At 36.9% G+C, this 19,580-nt stretch overlaps 1 protein-coding gene across 5 annotated transcripts in view; it reads left to right on the plus strand.

Annotated features, from left to right (window-relative positions):
* Nucleotides 1–19,580, plus strand: part of ash1 (histone-lysine N-methyltransferase ash1) — a 498,911-nt gene that overhangs the window by 214,016 nt on the left and 265,315 nt on the right. For all 5 annotated transcript variants that reach the window (XM_069848493.1, XM_069848495.1, XM_069848496.1 and 2 more), the window contains one exon: nt 14,578–14,784. In XM_069848493.1, the coding sequence (XP_069704594.1) occupies nt 14,578–14,784 (207 nt within the window). The remainder of the gene's footprint in view (nt 1–14,577; nt 14,785–19,580) is intronic.

The following is a 19,580-nucleotide window of genomic DNA, read 5'->3' on the forward strand; positions in this document are numbered from 1 at the left end:
AACTTCCGAGATCACATCCAATCCCTTCTTCGTAAGGCCAACGGGCTGATAGTTAGACACTATCCCATTCTGGCGGCCTTAACTCCTGACAACCTGAGGGTAGGACTTACCATGTATAAGGGCCTCATTCGCTCTGTCATTACCTATGCCGCACCCGCATGGGGGTTTGCGGCAGTGTCCCATCTCCGTAAACTACAAGTTGTCCAAAACCAGGTGATTCGACTCATTACCCATCTCCCCCGAGTCGCCTCGAGAAGAAAGTTCCATGATGAACTAGAGTTGCCAACCATAGACGAGTTCATTGCTTGACTGGCCAGGAACCTGTATGCGGAAGCTCGTGCTAACCCCAACCCGCTCATATCTGGCCTCGGCCAGTATGATCTAGGTTACGGCGTAGACACCAGACAGGTCCATTAGCTATACTATTGAGACAGGAGGACAGGGAGGCTGGCGTTACTCCCAGGTTTTGGTAGCCACGACTCAACTCCATGAGACTCCTTGGATAGTGCAACCGCTTTAAAATGACCTTGTCTTAACTGGGCTAAACAAAATCCCTCCCTAACAATATCTATTTTTGTTGATCGATGGAAGTATCATAGAGCCAATTGGCTAGTATATATCCATCGATTCATAGAGTCATTCAACCTAAGAGCCAACTGGCTAGTCTCTGATATTGAGACAACTCATCCTGCCTAAGGTTTTTCCGTGGTTTTCCTAAGGCGCTAAGACAAATGTCGGGATGAGCCCTAAAAGAAATGGGCCACGGACCTGCACTCATACCCCCATTAATCTCCCTAATTACTTTAAATCAATTAACTAATTACATCTCTCCCCCCCTCTTCGTAATTGAGCCATCATATAGCCAAATGGCTTGTCTCAAAATTGAGACGATTCAACAAGGCTCATGACAAGAATCACCTCCTACATAACAGCCAAATTGGCTAGTCTCTTATATATGAGACAACTCATCCTGCCTAAGGTATTCCGTGGTTTTCCTCAGGCGTAAGACAAATGTCGGGATGAGCCCTGTAAGAAATGGGCCACGGACCTATATGCCCTTCCCCATATATATTCCATCCTTATTATAAACGATGTATGCCCTAGTTCAGATAATATAAGTAGTCTATTAAATATACGAGGTCACTCAATAAGTAGCAAATTGAAAGGACAGGGACCTCTCAAATTGCAGATTAGATTACACGGCGCTTCTTCCGACGGCCTTCACATGCTTTGTCATCGAACAACAGATGACGGCAAACACCAGCCAACTCCTCGCCCCGTTCCGTGATCAATTGATCAGTGTCAGCCCCCCTCGCGTATGTGGTACCTAAGAGGTTACGTCCAATTTCGGCTTCCCCTTCAAAATTTTCTAGAGCTCCTTCATGGGAGCAGCGTAACCCGGAGTGAGACTAGTGGCCAACAGGCTTGGAGCTCACATATTTAGTTTTGTACAGCCCCCAAACCCTTGCAAGGACGCGTTTTGCGTACCTTTTAAATTTTCCTCCCAATTCTCCTTTGATTTTTTGGTTTTTTCGATAAATCCATTAGTTGTCAACAGAACTTCAGCCTAGTTGGTGTTCTGTAGCTTCATTGCAGTGCGTAGGTCATGGCAGTGGAATAATCATGGCTAACTTAGCCCAATTTAAAAAAAAGCAATGGCAATGTTTCCCGAGACAGTTTGTGGCTGCTGCTCAACATGTCTCACCTTCTACCAGGTGGAGGGGATTGTGTGGCAAACAATCGATAAGTTCACTAGCATCTAAAGTTCTGAATGTATCCCCATCATCAGCCGCAAGTGAGCGCAACTGGTCAACCCGTGGGCGAATCCACACAAAAACTAGGAATAGACTTCCTCCGGCAACAACCGAAAAGTTTGTTTTGGTACAATGGAATCACCTGTACTATAGTCCCGTCGCTCTAATTTCCGGCAGCCAATCACGTTGCAGGTCGGCTACATTTAAACATGTGCGTTTTGTGATTCGCTGATGAAGACGTTTTTCATTTCCTAAGGCTCGATAAATACTTAATATAATCGCCCGCCATTTTGGCTCTTTCGTTGACGTTCGCAGAAAGCACACAAGGACGTTATTTGCCGCTGAATTATTTGCTGAATTACAGTGCGTTTGATTTATTATCATAGGAGCTATGACATGATAATATTTAACGGTATGGCAAATAGATTCCTCGTATGGTAGCTCGGCAACGAAAGAACAAAAATGGCGAACGATACTACCTACTTAGACTTTATAGAGCCTTCACTTCCTAAGACGTAAGCAAAGAGGAGGAGTCACGCCGGGACTATAATAAGATGGTGCACCAGAACGAGTTGAGAATGAAGGACCGCAGTAGTCGTTCAATGAAGAGGTAGAGTAATCCTGCGAGTTGTTGGAACTCTTAATAAAACATTGGAATATTGGTACAAAATATTTACGTTTTGATTTCTGTCTTTTGTGAAGGAGTATCTAATGTTATTTTTGCTTTCTTTTGCAAGAATGAGTGCAATTATTTTCCATTAAAAGTATAAGCCACAGTCAATATCATGCAAAGTATTGCAATTCAGTTTCTTTTTATTTTTGTTTTATTAATATCGCTATGTTTACATTAGTAAAATAATTAATTTACTTGTATTTACTTTACGTATATGTATGATAAAGTTGTAATACTATTTTTATGACGAAAACTTCTTTTTTGAAAACAAACAAAAAAAAATGTTCGTACTCCTTACAAGCATTCATGTCACCAATCCAACTAATGATTCCAAGTATTATACTGTATAATATTCAAATGTAATCTTCATCTTACGATGTTTGGTGACGTATACACGTCCGTTGATGTGACATATTAATGAATTTAAATACTATTATAGTCACAATCATGCCATGGTATGAAAGAAAAATTTCACAATCTCGAGCTGGAATCGAACCTGCGACTTCCCGCTCGAGGTTGTGAAATTTTTCTTTCATACCATGGCATGATTGTGACTATAATAATATTTAAATTCATTAATATGTCACATCGACGGACGTGTATACGTCACCAAACATCGTAAGATGAAGATTACATTTGTAAAGTTTCTTTCAACCCATAAGCAGTGCAGACTAGATCAGACGCTATGACAGAGTCGCCAGTATGAAAGGATAATTCCAAGCCTTTGGCGTGAGACGAACTCGATAGCTCAGTGGTAGAGCACCTGACCGGAGTACAGGAAGTCGCAGGTTCGATTCTCGCTCGAGGTTGTGAAATTTTTCTTTCATACCATGGCATGATTGTGACTATAGTAGTATTTAAATTCAGTATAATATTCAGTTTCGGTATTATAGCAAACATACGGCTCTGGTATTAAACGACGCCGCAACTCTAGTTGAGTGTGTACACGTCCAGAAGTGGTAACATGCACGAAAACTGAAATGTTGTCTGTTGAACTTGTGTCAGCAGCAGCAAATGTAAATTTGGAAATAATAAAATTGAGAGAAAAGAGAAAGCGTAATGGAGTTTGTTTGGTGCACGAATTGATTAAGTGAAGAGAAGTGCTGGGAGCCTGAAATACTCTTCTGAAAGAGTTAATTGAGAAAGATAATTGCAGTTAACAATAATTACTTAAGAATGATAAGTGATCAGTTTTTTTCTTTCTGCGGGAGAAGTTAAAAATTCTATGCTAAAAAAGAAGACAACAATGAGGATACCTTCAGCAAAACTAAAACTGGAAGTAACTCTCTGTACTCCAGCTACCAGAGACAGTTTCTTATATAGGACTCGTTCCTTTTTGTATTCCTTATTATTTTTCTCCGTCTCCTATACTCCTCAATAAAACGCAGAGTACATTCACCATTCAGAGTGAAAGTGACGATACTTCCACTAGTCCTGCGGTTCGTCGCAGAGCGGCGCTAGCTCTGTTTTCCGTTCCCAGTTTCAGGAGCGCTATTCGAGTCAATGCAGATGTTTTTAAAATACCCACTATAGTGGAACACAGACTTTGAAGTGTTCAAGGTCGTACGTAGTTTCGGTCGCTTACCCACCCTCCTCACGAACTTTTCCCTTTGCAAGTTACACTGCAAAAAATAATCTCGTCAGTCTCCTTGTGTTCATCTCGTCCATTCATTCTTGATCGTCTCAGTTCCTTTTAGGCCTATAGGTCGTTTATAATTTACTAGCGAGCGTCTCGTCAATTGTGAAAGAAGGCTTATGAAATAGTGTTGTAGTAACACGAGATAAGCAGGAGAAAGTAACTGATAAGACGATCAGGAATGATTAAATGATTGGGGCGAAAGATAAAAAAAAATATTTAAGACAATGGGAAGGAAAATAAAATCCGGAACTATTAGGGTAGAACGACTGACGAGACGGCGTGAAATAACAGATTGCTGAGAACGTTTTAATAGGGACATAGCTCAAAGGACAATCAGAACTGAATTAATTTCATCAGAAAAAAATTACTGAAGAAACAACTGTAAGTGAAATGAAGGGAAGAAAAAAAAAGATTGACGAGATTAATAATAGGCCTAGTAAACTGATTGAAGGGACGATCAAGAGGAAAATTAGATGGTGGACGAGACTATGAAACGGAAAATGAATCATGAGATGGTTAGAACGGAAAGGTGGGCATGGATCATTTTGTAGGGACTCAATCGCGTCAATACAAACATTTCTTAAAATGTTTAAACTAACACCAAAAGCTGTTGCCACAACTGTGAGTTTTATTGACTCACTGCTAGAAAGATATTAAAAATATTTGTAAACATAAAAAATGGTCTATTTAGTCTGGCTACTCATATTTAGACTGCATACTCGAACAATAATAGTATTTATTAAACACAAGTTATACAACTTTCAGACTTCTTTTTATTTGTTCTGGACACCTGGCTTAGGATCTCGCAGAGTGACGGTGATTATGGAACATTGGTGGAATGACAATGATGAGGGGAAATGGGAGAACTCCGATAAAAAAACCCTCGCGCCCACTTTGTTCACCATCCAGACGGGGATCGAACTCGGGTCGCCACGGTGCAAGGCAGAGAGACTGATCACTCGGCCACAAGTTATTGAATGCTTGAAAAAGTGTCTACATATATAAAATAGAATAACACAGCTTAAGTTTAAACAACTCTCAGCTGTACACATAACACAGAAGAGCACAGCACAAGCTTAGACAGGATACTGAATTTCGGGTTTGTCTTTGCAGTGTAGGAAGTTGAGATTTTTACAGTAGAACCGGTCCCCAGCCCATTAGGGTGGCAGGAGGGTGAGTAAGTTTGCAGTAAGAAGAAGGGAAAGGGTGTGACCTTGGCAACCATAAATGCTTGTGGACGACTATAGATAAAAGTAGCCTATATTATATCTTATTACAATATTTTACTTCCTTAAAAAATGTAATACTACTGCATTAACTACTCTTGAGTTATATCATTCACTCCTGAATCGTAAATACGAGTATAACAATCAACAGTAAACTGGAACATTCTGCCAGCTTCAGAGAGAAGAACGCAAAAAAAAAGTACAGCTTCGCAAAACTGAACATTTTTGTGATGTTGTAAGTACATTTTGACACAAAATTATAGTTTTCAGTGTACAAGAAAGTATAATATAATATATGTAATGGGACATATTTTCACTAGTACTTTTCTACTACTGTTTACCTATTAGTTTCAGTTGTATGTGGTTTATTCGCAATCCAAGGGGAACAATAAATATTACGTGAAACTCAGACTTACGATATTATATCTATGCCAATGCAAGTTTTGAACTTTTGAGATACCGTATCTAAATTATTTTTGTTTTGTAAATAAAAGTAATTTAATAGCATTACGTTAACTATGTAGTTTTATGCCACTCATTAGAGAATATTAAATTAACTATGTTTGCGTTATTACATCCTCATATGTTTGATTAGAAACATCTTGTGTTGTGGAAGTGTAATAAACTTAATATAATTACAAACCAGATTCAACTGAGGCCTACACATAAAGCAGAACTATACTTGTTCGGTTACTAAAATAAGTTCTACGTTAATTACAACTAAAGTGTTATTACAAAATAAAATACTAATTTTATTAAACATGTACCTTCAATGAAGTAGAAACTAGATGCTTGCGACTTTTGAGAGCTTGCGGGATGATTTCGCCATTTTTTATGAATGAAGTACCTTCCGAATTTCCTTGGCCCGGAAAAAGAAGCGACACTTCAAATAATGGAAAATAAGTTTAGAAACTATTTCCATGGCATGTTCTTCATTGCATCCTAACATTGGCACATGAAGTTTGTACTCGATAAGGCTGTCCAGCATATCATAAAAAATATCACCCCACAAACTATTATTTGACGCTATCTTGACACCAACTATTGTCTCAGTTTGCATTAAAACATTCATAACACCTTCAGAAGGATGCGTTAGAAAAGAGTTCGAGCTTCCATAATCTTAAATTTTAGTGAAAGCGGAGACATTCGCTTCTCTTAGCGATGCACTGCGAAGCTTATTTACGCAGTCAGTAAATCTGATTGTTTATATTTACGATATAACCCGCTAAATAATACACAAGGCACCCTTTTGCTAACTTGTCACTCTGTGTAAGAGAAGGCAGATTACTCTGATTCAAGGGTTCTTTCTGAGGCGAACGTGTTCTTTTTACTGTCAATTATGTGTAATATATTTCCTAAAATTTTATGATGGAAGGATCCTTTGTACAGGCCAGAGGAGGGAGTTTTTGAGTTTAGTGCATCTGTAAGGTCATTCATTTACCTTGTGATTTCTTCTATACTTTCACTTTCCTCAAACCCATCACAGTTTATGGCCCTAAAAAATTGTATGGACTTTGCCATGCTCGCACTAAACAGCTGGAATGCTAGTCTTGCGTTCATTCGCTGGAAGGAAGTAGGGTCAATGTGACTAGATGTAATTTTAGGGCATGACCTAAGTCCTGAAAATTCAGGAGATGTGTCTTTAAAATATATCCGTCTGTAAACATCAAAGTTTATGTCCTGGTTATTAAATTGTACTACACCCTTGTCATGAAAGTTATTTCTGATACTTTTTAAAATATGTACCGCATCAGAAAACGTCCATAATTTCCTTTTCTGGCCTACGGGGTTAGGAAGAGAACAATTAACTTTTCCGTTTTTTCCAGATATGCCAAGACATTTCCAAGCGGCTTTGTTTGTCTGGCTCCCATCAGATGTGAATCCAATCACCTTGACACCAGCTCGTTCTAGCTGAATAATTACTTGCAAAATTATTTTTGACAATGTGTCTCCAGGTGTAGCATTTCTACTTGCGTATACTGCAACAGGTTGTATCCAGCTGTGGAGTAATGGCACATACATGCATACAAGCGCATGATTAGCTAAGGTGTTCTTCTGATTTTCGGGTGTCACGCAGGGGTGTATTTTGCGGGCTACCGGGGCTACCGGCGGTAGCCCAAGGAAATTACAAAAGAAAAAGTTTATAATATAACATAATGTAATAATTTTGCATTATTAGTTTTACCATAGTAATTAAAATTAAAGTAATTGTTAGATATATTTTGTGTAATAATAGGGTCAGCGGTAGCCCAAACCCTTTAACCAGTTTACGCCACTGGTGTCACGTCTCCCAAGTTAACAAACCTTTCCACCTTAAGTGAAATACTATTAAATGCTACCTCCTCGCGTAACTTCACCTCATCGTAAATTAGGATTCCCATTTTTTTGTTTTCGGCAGTTTCATCAGCGAAATGCTTTTGTAATGCGATGGCTGCCTGCCTATTTACACCATATGAACATTTCATACCTTTTAAGATGCGCCTTAAATAATCTTCTGAAGGAAGTGGTAAGAGTTCGTGATTCAAACAATGCCTATAACCTTTTGGGGGCTTTATTTTGAACAATAAACTTTCTAGAAGAAATTCACTGTTATAACGCATGCCTCTTGCATCCCTGACCTGGCACTTCTTTACCATGGTATCAATTATTAATCTTTGTTTCTTTGTGAGGAACTTGCAATTGCATTTACATTCCGCTTTACTTTTCTTAATTTCATTAACTTCCTCCTCTAAGAGAGTTATTTTAGCTTTGGCTCCACTAAATTGATTTTTAATTCTAGTTAAATTTCTATTGGCTGTTTTCAATTTTCTACTTAATACAATAATTGTCTGTTTTAAATGTTTGCAATTATTGTCGGAAACATGAATGTTTATAAGTTCATCAGGACTTGTCATTGTTGAAGTATGGCGTTATTGTTACTTACAGGTAAGGGCACATTTCTATGAGAAGGGTTTGATGTCCTTTTGATTGGGGATTTCCCCTTCTTTTCGTTTTTTGTAAGATATCTAGGCAAGTTAGGGAAAATATGTGGTGTTGCATCGGGTGTTAGTCACCAGTTCTACCTCCTTGCCATCAATAATAAACTTGTCGGCTTTTACGATCAAATCCTCAGAAAAATGTGTATCACAGACATAGGAACGAACTTGCAGTTTTCTGTCTTTTCCTGAAAAACAGCCTTCTCTTTGGGTGGAAAAAAGAAACGTCTTACCTCCTTACAGCTTCTATAACCGGATTTACACCCGGGAACAAAACAACTAGGCATATTTCTACTCACTTACTCACATAAACGGCACAATAAAGATCACTTGAATACAAGAAATGTCTCTTTAACTTCGCAGCACAACGGGTTCTATCAGCTCTGTCCACAGTACGAAGAGGAAAACTGGGATCTTAAGCAGATCGTCACGCCTAAGTTTCGCTCATTTGCCGCCGCGACAGCAGAGGGTTTAAAAGTCCCATTAGACTCTAGCAGAGTTACCACACTTTCTCTTCTACCCACTCTGCTCAGACCTTAATACAGAAACAGAGATGGCTACCATTGTGGTCCAAACATTTGCACATTCTGCCATATCCTTATGTCAAAATAGTAATATTTTTCGTATTTATTAAGTTGAATCTTAAATAAACGTCCAGCGTTAATTTATGAGCAATGTTACGTTCAATTTCAAAGGCGAGACGACAAGATAAGTACGGTATGAGTAGAAACACATTGCTATAAAGTTATGAACTTGACAGTGCAAACACAGCCTGAAAACAGTTGTCAGTAAGTTGAAAATCATACCCTGAACTCCGTATAAGTTATTGCAGTAAATGCAAACGTACACTAATAGTTGTTGGGCATACAAAAGAATAACACATAATCGAAATCAATAACACAATTAAACAAGGTCAGCCAATATTAGATCTACTAATACAACTACTGCTGCTGCTATTACTATTACTACTTCCATTACTATTACTATGGTACCACTGCTGCTGCTGCTGCTGCTAGTTTAAATTTTTAATAGATGGATGTTGACAGCCTAGGGTCCTTAGCCTAATTCGTCATGAATTTCAATTCTTTATGTCTTGTCACTTTTACACTTAGGCTTAACTCTTCATGGCTTCTTTTCATTTTCCTCGATAATTGTTTTGAAATGTTTTTCCCCTGTTCAACACCTTTGTATAGTCATTAATGATGAAATTTCTTCTACACTGTAATCTTTCATGTTCAAGAAAATAACATAGTCACTTTGAGTAACAATCATAAATGAAACCACACTTCTTTCCTGAATATCACTTTGAAACCAATCGAAAGTGCTAATAATGTCCCTTTTACACCATTCCCTGAAAAATTCTTCTTCTCTCTCCATCTGTTCGCCTTTCCATTGATGTGGATTCTTTCTGGGCGCTAGAATGACTGACAGTACAGTATGAAGGTTGGTTAGGATATATGGTTGTTTAGGCTTCATTAGTAAGATTCGAAATTTCCTGAGGAATACGAAAAGCATCACCATTTACGATAGGAAAAATATCTTTCCTAACAACTAATCTGGGTTCAAAATGTTTTATGTGTAAAACTGTTATTTTAAGAGGATAGGAACTGACTACCCTACTCCATTATCCCTTGGCTTAGTTGCCTCTTAAGTGGTGCCATGTTGGTATCATTTGTGAGGTTCAGACCTGTCTTCGGACATTGGACTAAATAACAACAAACTGTAATTTCCTTAACTTGGAAATTGTCACGATTATGCACCTGAACCATTTGTTGCACAGTAAAGTTGTATTTTTCAGGAACTTAAATGCTAAATTATGAGACACGGATTCATCATTAGAATTACAACCCGGTACACAACACAAACGGCCCATTTCACGATGTATCAGCCTAGCATCAAGCACGAGCAGACCAATACATCCATAACTACACGCCAGGCGATACTATAGCCACGGACCTGACAATCTCCATCCTGTTATAATATTACATAAGCCATCAATCTAATAGAAGTGTATCAACATCACTTTTAGAAACATAGTCATGTCACGACCTTGTGTCCAACTCAACGCTAAACAAGATCACCACAAGTGCCTCATCTAACTTCCAACCAGCAGTGATCACATACTTCACATAGTCAAAGTGATATAAAAACTAAGTGCTTTTAAATATTTTTAAATCGTTTTAAACAGTTTTAAACAGTGTCTTACATAGTGTTTTAAACAACGACAGAAACAGCAATTCAAGTTTGATAAAGTGTGGTACCAAATAGCATATAAGAGTTAAAGTGATCATTTGTGTAATCATGACAACACTTCACCGACACCGCTCAGCATACACAAAAACACTGACCATTTCAGTCCAGATACATGCACCCACAGGCTTGGTTTACAATTAAAATAATATACAAACTTCTGAAGATGGTACAAGTTACGTACCGAAAACGTTAATGAGGAAAATATGACTAATTAACTCATTCATTTTGTATGATAAGCAAAGGCGGTAAATATACATATAATTATAGTCAAAAAGATGTAATTAACACAAGAAAATATAACAAAACCACGTGGTAATCATGCTTGGACCGCCACCAGCGCCATTTTGGCCACTATCGATACCTACATTAAGGTCTGAGTATTGAAGACTGTCTTGGTTCGGATATGCAATTGTTCAGATAACAGGACATAAAAATGAAAGAGTACATAAAATTTGTATAAAGTTTCTTTACGATAATGTACTGTTAAAATACTGTACTGCACATACAAAATATGCACTACACATAATAATGATAACAATGACACAATACAGTTCGTTCCTTATTGCTTGAAGAAATCACTGTTTTTTCGTTGCTGAAGTGATTTTGTATCTATAGTTAACACATTACATTTTCGTTGTGTATTAGAAGATGCTATACCTGGTAATGTGTACAGGACGATCGAAAAACACAATCCAATCACACAGAACGAAAGACATCCCACCACTTGAACAAACTTCTTCAAACCGAAAATGAAACTGTTCATGTTTATTGAGTAACATAAAGCTACTGCATGTCAATGTACCGTTAGATTCCTTGCACTAAAAATCAGTGAGAAGAGTTGGGTTATTTCTGCAAACAATAAGCATTCCGAGTGAGAGAGTTCTTAAGCATTTACAGTCGGTAATTTGGCAAAGCTCACTGAAGCGAGGTGATTGACATAAACAATGTGCACAAGGAATTTCCGAGAAGAGTCTTGTAATACAGTGTACAGCACAGTATCTCGTTAACATCTCATCACCGTTAATAATGTCTGCTGAGAACTTTCTCAATATGTTATAGAGGAAAATAAATACGTACTGTAGCTTGTGTATGATACACAATTAAAAAAAAAATAAATCAAATATGAGTTCGGATAATTGACATATCGGATGATGTGCCGTTGGGATTATCGACATTCCACTTTATAATACAAAATTTCTAAACAATTTGTACAAGTTGTGAGCAAGAAAAACCAGCACATTAATATCCAGACTGGATGAGAAAAGCTTCTCAACAGAAATTTCCAGTATTTATTGTGTGTTTAATTTCCTTCCCAGTGTCATTTATATTTTGTTACTGTTACTCCAAGATGTTTGAATTTTCCCACCTCTTCAAAAGATAAATTTCCAATTTTTATATTTCCATTTCCTACAATATTCTGGTCACGAGACATAATCATGTACTTTGTCTTTTCGGGATTTACTTCCAAACTTATCTCTTTACTTGCTTCAAGTAAAATTCCCGAGTTTTCCCTAATAGTTTATGCATTTTCTCCTAACATATTCACGTGGATATTCATAATAACCTGTTTAAAATTGTCAGATAGTTGTTGTTTAGTCAACTGTCTGAAGATAGGTCTGAACCTCACAAGTGACACCAATAAGACACCATTTATCAGGCAATTAGGCCAGGAGATAATGGGGTAGGGTGGCCAGTTCCTTGCTCCCTCCATTGCATACATCACCATATTACACTAGTCAGACTTCAGATGCATACAAACAATTGTTTTTCCTCTGTCACATATCGTCAAGTGAGATGTACTGCCTGATAATACTTGTACGTACATATCAGCCAGAACCTCAATCAGAGGCAGATAGGTAACACTAATAACCAGTTCTTTTTCATCATTCCCATTGGATCACAGCTACCACACTCCGACCCAATGCAATGAACTAAGGAATATTTAAAAGGATACATCTTCCATCGTAAGAGAACCCTCTCCTCCCCTCCTGATCCAGCCCGCGAGCATCAACCTTGTCCAAAACAATTTTTTTTTGTAGACTTTAAAATATACAGGGTGTTTCCGAGGTGGTGTTATAAACTTTCAGGGATGATGGCGAAGGGCACATGTATCAATTTGAGATCAGGAACCATGGTCCGAAAATGACCGAGTCGAAAGTTACAAACAAAAATAGTTGTGTGGAAATGAAATAATTGTATTCCTCTGTACACCTTATTTATGTGTATTTATCTGTACATCTTACACATACTGTATTCATCCGACGTTATTTACGTTGTCTGCTTACAGTATTCCATTCAGTGCGCTGTCTGAGGGATGGGACAGGAAACTACACTAAAGTAATGCAGATAGCGTAATGTGTAACGGACATGGTCGGTCCTGATATGCACGTCTGTAGACAGCAGTGTATGTGTACAAGTTGCAGTGTCCAGTCGATCAGTCCTAGTGAAATGGAGGAGTACACGATAGTGGAATAAGCAGACCTGATTTTCGAATATGGATGAACCAATAGGAACAGTATCGGGTCAAGTACCCACATAGGAGACATCCGGCCCATACCATTTTTCCACGACTGTTCCAAAAATTAAGGGAAGGAGGGCATGTGGTGCCAAATTACAATTCCATTTCCACACAACTATTTTTGCTTATAACTTTCGACTCAGTCATTTCCGGACCATGGTTCCTTATCTCAAATTGATAAATGTGCCCTTCGCTATCATCCCTGAAAGTTTGTAACACCATCTCGGAAACACCCTGTATATTACAATAATATAAACTGTTATTTTACCTACTGTTATGAAATTTTGACCCCTGGTAGCCCTTAAAGACTAACTGCTCCACTATGGGCTGGGAATCAAATCTAGCGGGGGGGGGGGGGGGGAGGGAAATATATGTATATTTTTTTCACAATTAACAGTAAACATTTTAAAATCTGTCTTGTCTGGCACTCTCTTGTGTCTGATTACGCCCTCTGTCACGTGGGAAAATAACACCTATAAAGTTATAACTGTTATTGCTTCTACTACCCTGCTTTTTCATGCGTCATTGTACAAGGAATTCTCTTTGTGATTAGTGATTACACGGTGAAGAAGAAACCATGTATCTTTATCTTGATATTATATTGTAGTGGGAACGTACTGTTGTTTTTATATTATAACACATACATGCTTACTGTTCTTTTTGTTATAATAAGTTTATTGTGACCCTTGTAAAAGTAACTCACATTAAGTATCAAATCTGTGTAGGTTTATTACAGTCAAATTACTTATCAATAGTACACACGTTGAACCATTACAATATTATATGAAATGGTATATAAAAGTTTTTGACAAACATTTTCGCCATAACCATGGAATCTTCAGGTCATATTAAAAAAGAACATAATAACACATGTGATTAATACGAATAAGCTCTGTTTCATAAAAGCTTCTCATGTACCCACACTTCCCTTTCTTCACTTTATGATGTTTTCATTATTCTATTCCATAAAAGTACTTATATGAGAACTTGTACTCTGTGTATTGTGTGTCATTCATATATTACAGAATAAGTAAATTGGTATAAACATATGTTCCTATAACAATACTGATACACGAAGTCCACGAGAATTGCCCTTTGGTTAGAGAATGAGTCCACTTTCATTTTAACATTAGAATACTGTTAGTGTGTTAGGTTAAGTTCGGTAAGAGTGGAAGAACTTTCGTATTTATTAGGGATCCCTGTAATAATACTCCACAAAAAAAAAAAAAAGCAAAGCATTATCAGTGGAACACAATTACAAACTAAAAAAAAAAAAAAAAAAAAATACATTGACTGTTTATTCATTGTATCACAACACTCTACAAAGTGTCTTACTTTCAGTCTCAATTATTAACAACAAATACTGAATATGCAAATAATATGGAAGAGTTTCATAATGTAATATTTTGTGAAATAGAAAAAATAGAACAGCATACTTCTGTTGAAATAAAATCCTGGTATTATTAAATTTTAAATTGGTTTGACATCTAGAAAATGATTTATGTGGTGAGTGATTTGTGGAATTTGATGACATTGCAGGTGACTGGACGAGGTTGTCTGTACAACATTCGTGGTTCAGGCTCTCCCCCAAGAGTGCAGTCAAGTCCTTTGCACAGTAATTCTGATACAGCTGACGATAGTGATGATGAAGATGAAGAAGATGGTGTAACAGAGATCTCAGAGCATCTTCCTCATGACCTCGGTCCAATTGAGCAGGAAAACATGGCCATCTCAGAACATCTTCAGGTAAGATTTAAGAGTTTGCTGGATGTAAGTGTGTGTGTCAATTTTTATCTTTCCTTGTGTAGGACTAGTGTCTGAAGAGAATACCGTTACAGGATCATGCGTATTGAAAACTTGGAATTACAATTGTAAGTTGTTTTAGTATTTTGTACGAAATATTAAAAAAAAAAAAAAATCTATCCTGTACAGCAAAACATCTTTTTCTCCCTTCACAAACCATACAAAAATTGGCAGTTTTGGCGTCCTCTTTGTGTCTAATGATTCGTTCTAAAATATTGGAGGAGTTTTATTCATAACAGAGTTTGTTGGGTAATGATTCGGATGGTGCATTTTTCGTTTTTATTTCAAAGTCTTTATTTGGAGAAGTAACACAGAGTAGAGGTTTAGTCAGAATCGGAGAAATCAATATAGAATAATACATGCGGTCGAGAACTTCTAGGAAAAAAACTAACATAAGAAAGAGATATATGAATTACTTGAAACCCTACCCACTTAGGTGGTCCTGTTGTAAGTCTCATTAGGTAGTACAAGAGAAAGCATAAAAACCAGGGATAAGTATTTACTAATAACTGTTTCTTAGAATGGAGTCCACCTACTGTGGACAGATAATGTGCTGAGACCTGGGTCAGCAATATGGAAAAGATATTTCTCGTTTATGGTAAATGATGTTAAGTAATTACTTATGCATCTTAAAGTCAACACTAATTACTTATATATTGATAAAATAATTGTAATTATATGCAGAGGTCGCAAATGAAGGAGCATGAATTGAGTTCAGCAGAAATTTCATTACATTATGCACTCAGGCTGACTATACATCTTGTTTTTACAAAATAACTCCGGATATGCCCTTAAAATCGTACGACTAGGTTGAAATGTTCCACATCAACTAAAGAGATAGAGCTCTCTCTCTCTCCCCCTCCCCCTTCCTCCTTCCCCCTCCCTCTCTTTTTTTTTTGATATGGCAGCTCATTGTCATTGGGAACAGAATTGTTTTTCTCAATTTTACAGATTTCTTTCCAGCAACTCCATTTTCCCCTACCTGTCAGAATCATTCAAAGAATTTTGTAAACAGATCCACAGATAAATTTGCCTTTCTTTCTTTTATCACTGATGATTGAGCTATTACATCACTTGGAAACATTGGATGTTCCTGCATCTGTGACGGAGCATAAGTCTCAATACCTTGCACTATGTAAGAGTGGGCTCTATATGTAATTGTTCATTTTGTTCATTGAGGTGCTCAGAATAATGACATCCTAACCGACCTTGAATTCTGAGATAGGTGTACCACTGTATACTCCTGTCATTTACCTGTCATATGGTGAAGTATCAAATTAATTGGGATATGTCAAAACTCTCATATTCCACATTGAAAATTGGTCCTTAGTGGGAAAGAAAGCTTTCTCAGTGAATAAATGACATATTCCAACTATGTGGGCTTTTGTTTGCGTCCTCCAACGTTCATGGCATTGTAGTCAATATGACGGCATCCACTAACTCTTTTACTGGAAGAAACAAAAATTTTCATATTGTCGTTCTTTGGATTTACTTAGTAAAAATAAAAATTTTTGATTTAATTGTACATAGATTTTTTGATACCAGGACATATAAATAAAGAAAACTCATCATTAACCCATTTTTTATATTTCCATATACTCTGTTTAGACAAACAGCAGAAAACAGAGGAACTACTAACAGCAAAGACTCGAGAATTTGCAGATAAACCAGCGAATAGAGATTATGTAGAATGGACACTGAGCAAATTTTTCTGTGTTCATGCGCTATGTCGGCGTTTAGTTCCACTTTCAAGTACTAGAGCACATGCAAGAGTTAATTGAATATAAGAGTTGAGACAAAGGATCAAAACATTGCCTACTTTGTTACATAATCCAGTAATGACTTTGCTTCCAATAAATTCAAGTTAACAGCTTTTCCTTATTTCTCAGTGACAAACTAGCTGTAATAATTTTTTATGTTTTATATATAATAAATTGTCATTCGAGATTTATATAAGGGTATAAAGGAATTTAAAAATGGATATCAGGCAAGGGTAAACGTGATCAAGGATGAGAATGGTGACTTGCTTGCAGACTCTCATTCAATCCTCAACAGATGGAAAAACTATTTTGGGCAACTACTAAATATACATAGGCCAAATAGAAATGATCGGGACGAAATTGAAATACAAACTGCTGAGCCATTTATACCGGAACCCACACTTTCTGAAGTCGAAATTGCGATAGAAAATCTGAAAAAGTACAAGTCTCCAGGTATTGATCAAATTCCAGCAGAATTAATACAAGAAGGTGGAAGGGCAGTATCTAGAGAAATTTTTAAACTTGTACTTGCAATTTGGGAAAAGGAAATTGTACCAGAACAATGGAAGGAGTCCATAATCGTACCTATTTTTAAGAAGGGGGGGCAAGACTAACTGTAGTAACTTTCGAGGAATATCACTTTTGTTGACGTCCTACAAAATTTTGTCGAATATCCTTTTGAGAAGATTAACTCCATATGTACAGTAGATGAAATTATTGGGGACCATCAGTGTGGTTTTAGGCGTAATAGATCAATTATTGATCAGATTTTTTGTATTCGACAGATATTGGAGAAAAAATGGGAGTATAAGGGTACAGTGCATCAGTTATTCATAGATTTCAAAAAAGTGTATGACTCGATTAAGAGAGAAGTTTTATATAATGTTCTTATTGAATTTGGTATTCCCAAGAAACTAGTTCGATTAATTAAAATGTGTCTTAGTGAAACTTACAGCAGAGTCCGTATAGGCCATTTTCTATCTGATGCTTTTCCAATTCACTGCGGGCTAAAGCAGGGAGATGCACTATCACCTTTACTTTTTAACTTCGCTCTGGAATATGCCATTAGGAAAGTTCAGGATAACACAGAGGGTTTGGAATTGAATTGGTTACATCAGCTTCTTGTCTATACGGATGACGTGAATATGTTAGGAGAAAATCCACAAACAATTAGGGAAAACGCGGAAATTCTTGTTGAAGCAAGTAGAGCGATAGGGTTGGAAGTAAATCCCGAAAAGACTAAGTATATGATTATGTCTCGTGACCGGAATATTGTACGAAATGGAACTATAAAAATTGGAGATTTATCCTTCGAAGAGGTGGAAAAATTCAAATATCTTGGAGCAACAGTAACAAATCTAAATGACACTCGGGAGGAAATTAAACACAGAATGAATATGGGAAATGCCTGTTATTATTCGGTTGAGAAGCTTTTGTCATCTAGTCTTCTGTCAAAAAGTCTGAAAGTTAGAATTTATAAAACAGTTATATTACCGGTTGTTCTGTATGGTTGTGAAACTTGGACTCTCACTTTGAGAGAGGAACATAGGTTAAGGATGTTTGAGAATAAGGTTCTTAGGAAAATATTTGGGGCTAAGAGGGATGAAGTTACAGGAGAATGGAGAAAGTTACACAACGCAGAGCTGCACACATTGTATACTTCACCTGACATAATAAGGAGCATAAAATCCAGATGTTTGAAATGGGCAGGACATGTAGCACGTATGGGCGAATCCAGAAATGCATATAGAGTGTTAGTTGGGAGGTCGGAGGGAAAAAGACCTTTGGGGAGGCCGAGACGTAGATGGGAAGATAATATTAAAATGGATTTGAGGGAGGTAGGATATGATGGTAGAGACTGGACCAATGGCGGGCTTATGTGAGGGCAGCAATGAACCTCCGGTTTCCTTAAAAGCCAGTAAGTAAGTATTATAAAATTGTAATACATTATAAAATTATGTATCAAATTTGTTTAATATTTATGTACAATATACAGGGTTTTTCATAAGTAAGGAATAATGCAAATAAAACTAAAATTAACTTTTTTTTTTTTTTTTTTTTTTTTTTTAAATTCTCAGACAAATCAAATTTAATATTGTGAAAGGAAAATTTTACAAGGAAAAAAAAAAAATATGCCATCATTGTAACCTAACTATCTCACAGCATCTGGACAGGCTGAATTAATGATACAGCATTTCCTCTGTATTCGATAGAACAGTTGTACTGCTGTGACTCGGTCCCCAAGCCCCGTTTGTTCCTTAGCAGGTGGGGTTGGGATTTGGGTAGGAGAGGTTAAGATAGATTGCACATCACTACCCTTTGCAACCAATTTTCATAGAAATCAGTTCAGCCATTATCACGTGAAAAGGTAACAAACATCCAGACAGACATACAAGCAGAAATTTGAAAAATGCGATTTCCTGTCTCAGGATGATCAATTATACATGTTAACACCAATTATTTTTGGAAAAACGAAAATTACCAGAAAAAGTTTGGTTACAGATTTATTATTAGTACAGATTTACATTTTACGTTACATTTCCAATACTTCGACTAGCTACACGTTTAGTAGGATGTTTATGGTGTCATAAAATGTTTCTTTCTCATATATGATTTTTAGATTTTTAGTTTCGTATATATCTTACACCTTTCATGTAGACCTCATATTCATTTCAACATGAGAATTTTATTAATTATTTTGTCATCTCTTTTTTTCTGTTCTCTTTTTGTAAGTACAGTAATTAATAGTCCCTAAAAAAATGGATAGGACTGCATATCTAGGATTACAAAACTCATGATTGACAGAGTGAAATTCTAAGAAGCGTTATGCCTGTGGTCGAGGAACAGTGAGCTTTGGAACTAGACATACCGAAATGTATAGCTTCTGTGCCTCATCCTGAATCAATAAAAACATGCATTGTTATTCAAGATTTGCTGTTACTTTGTAATACCAGTTTTTTAAAGATAAGACTTCCAAAC

This window comes from Periplaneta americana, chromosome 15, assembly GCF_040183065.1.
Source record: "Periplaneta americana isolate PAMFEO1 chromosome 15, P.americana_PAMFEO1_priV1, whole genome shotgun sequence".
NCBI lineage: Eukaryota > Metazoa > Arthropoda > Insecta > Blattodea > Blattidae > Periplaneta > Periplaneta americana.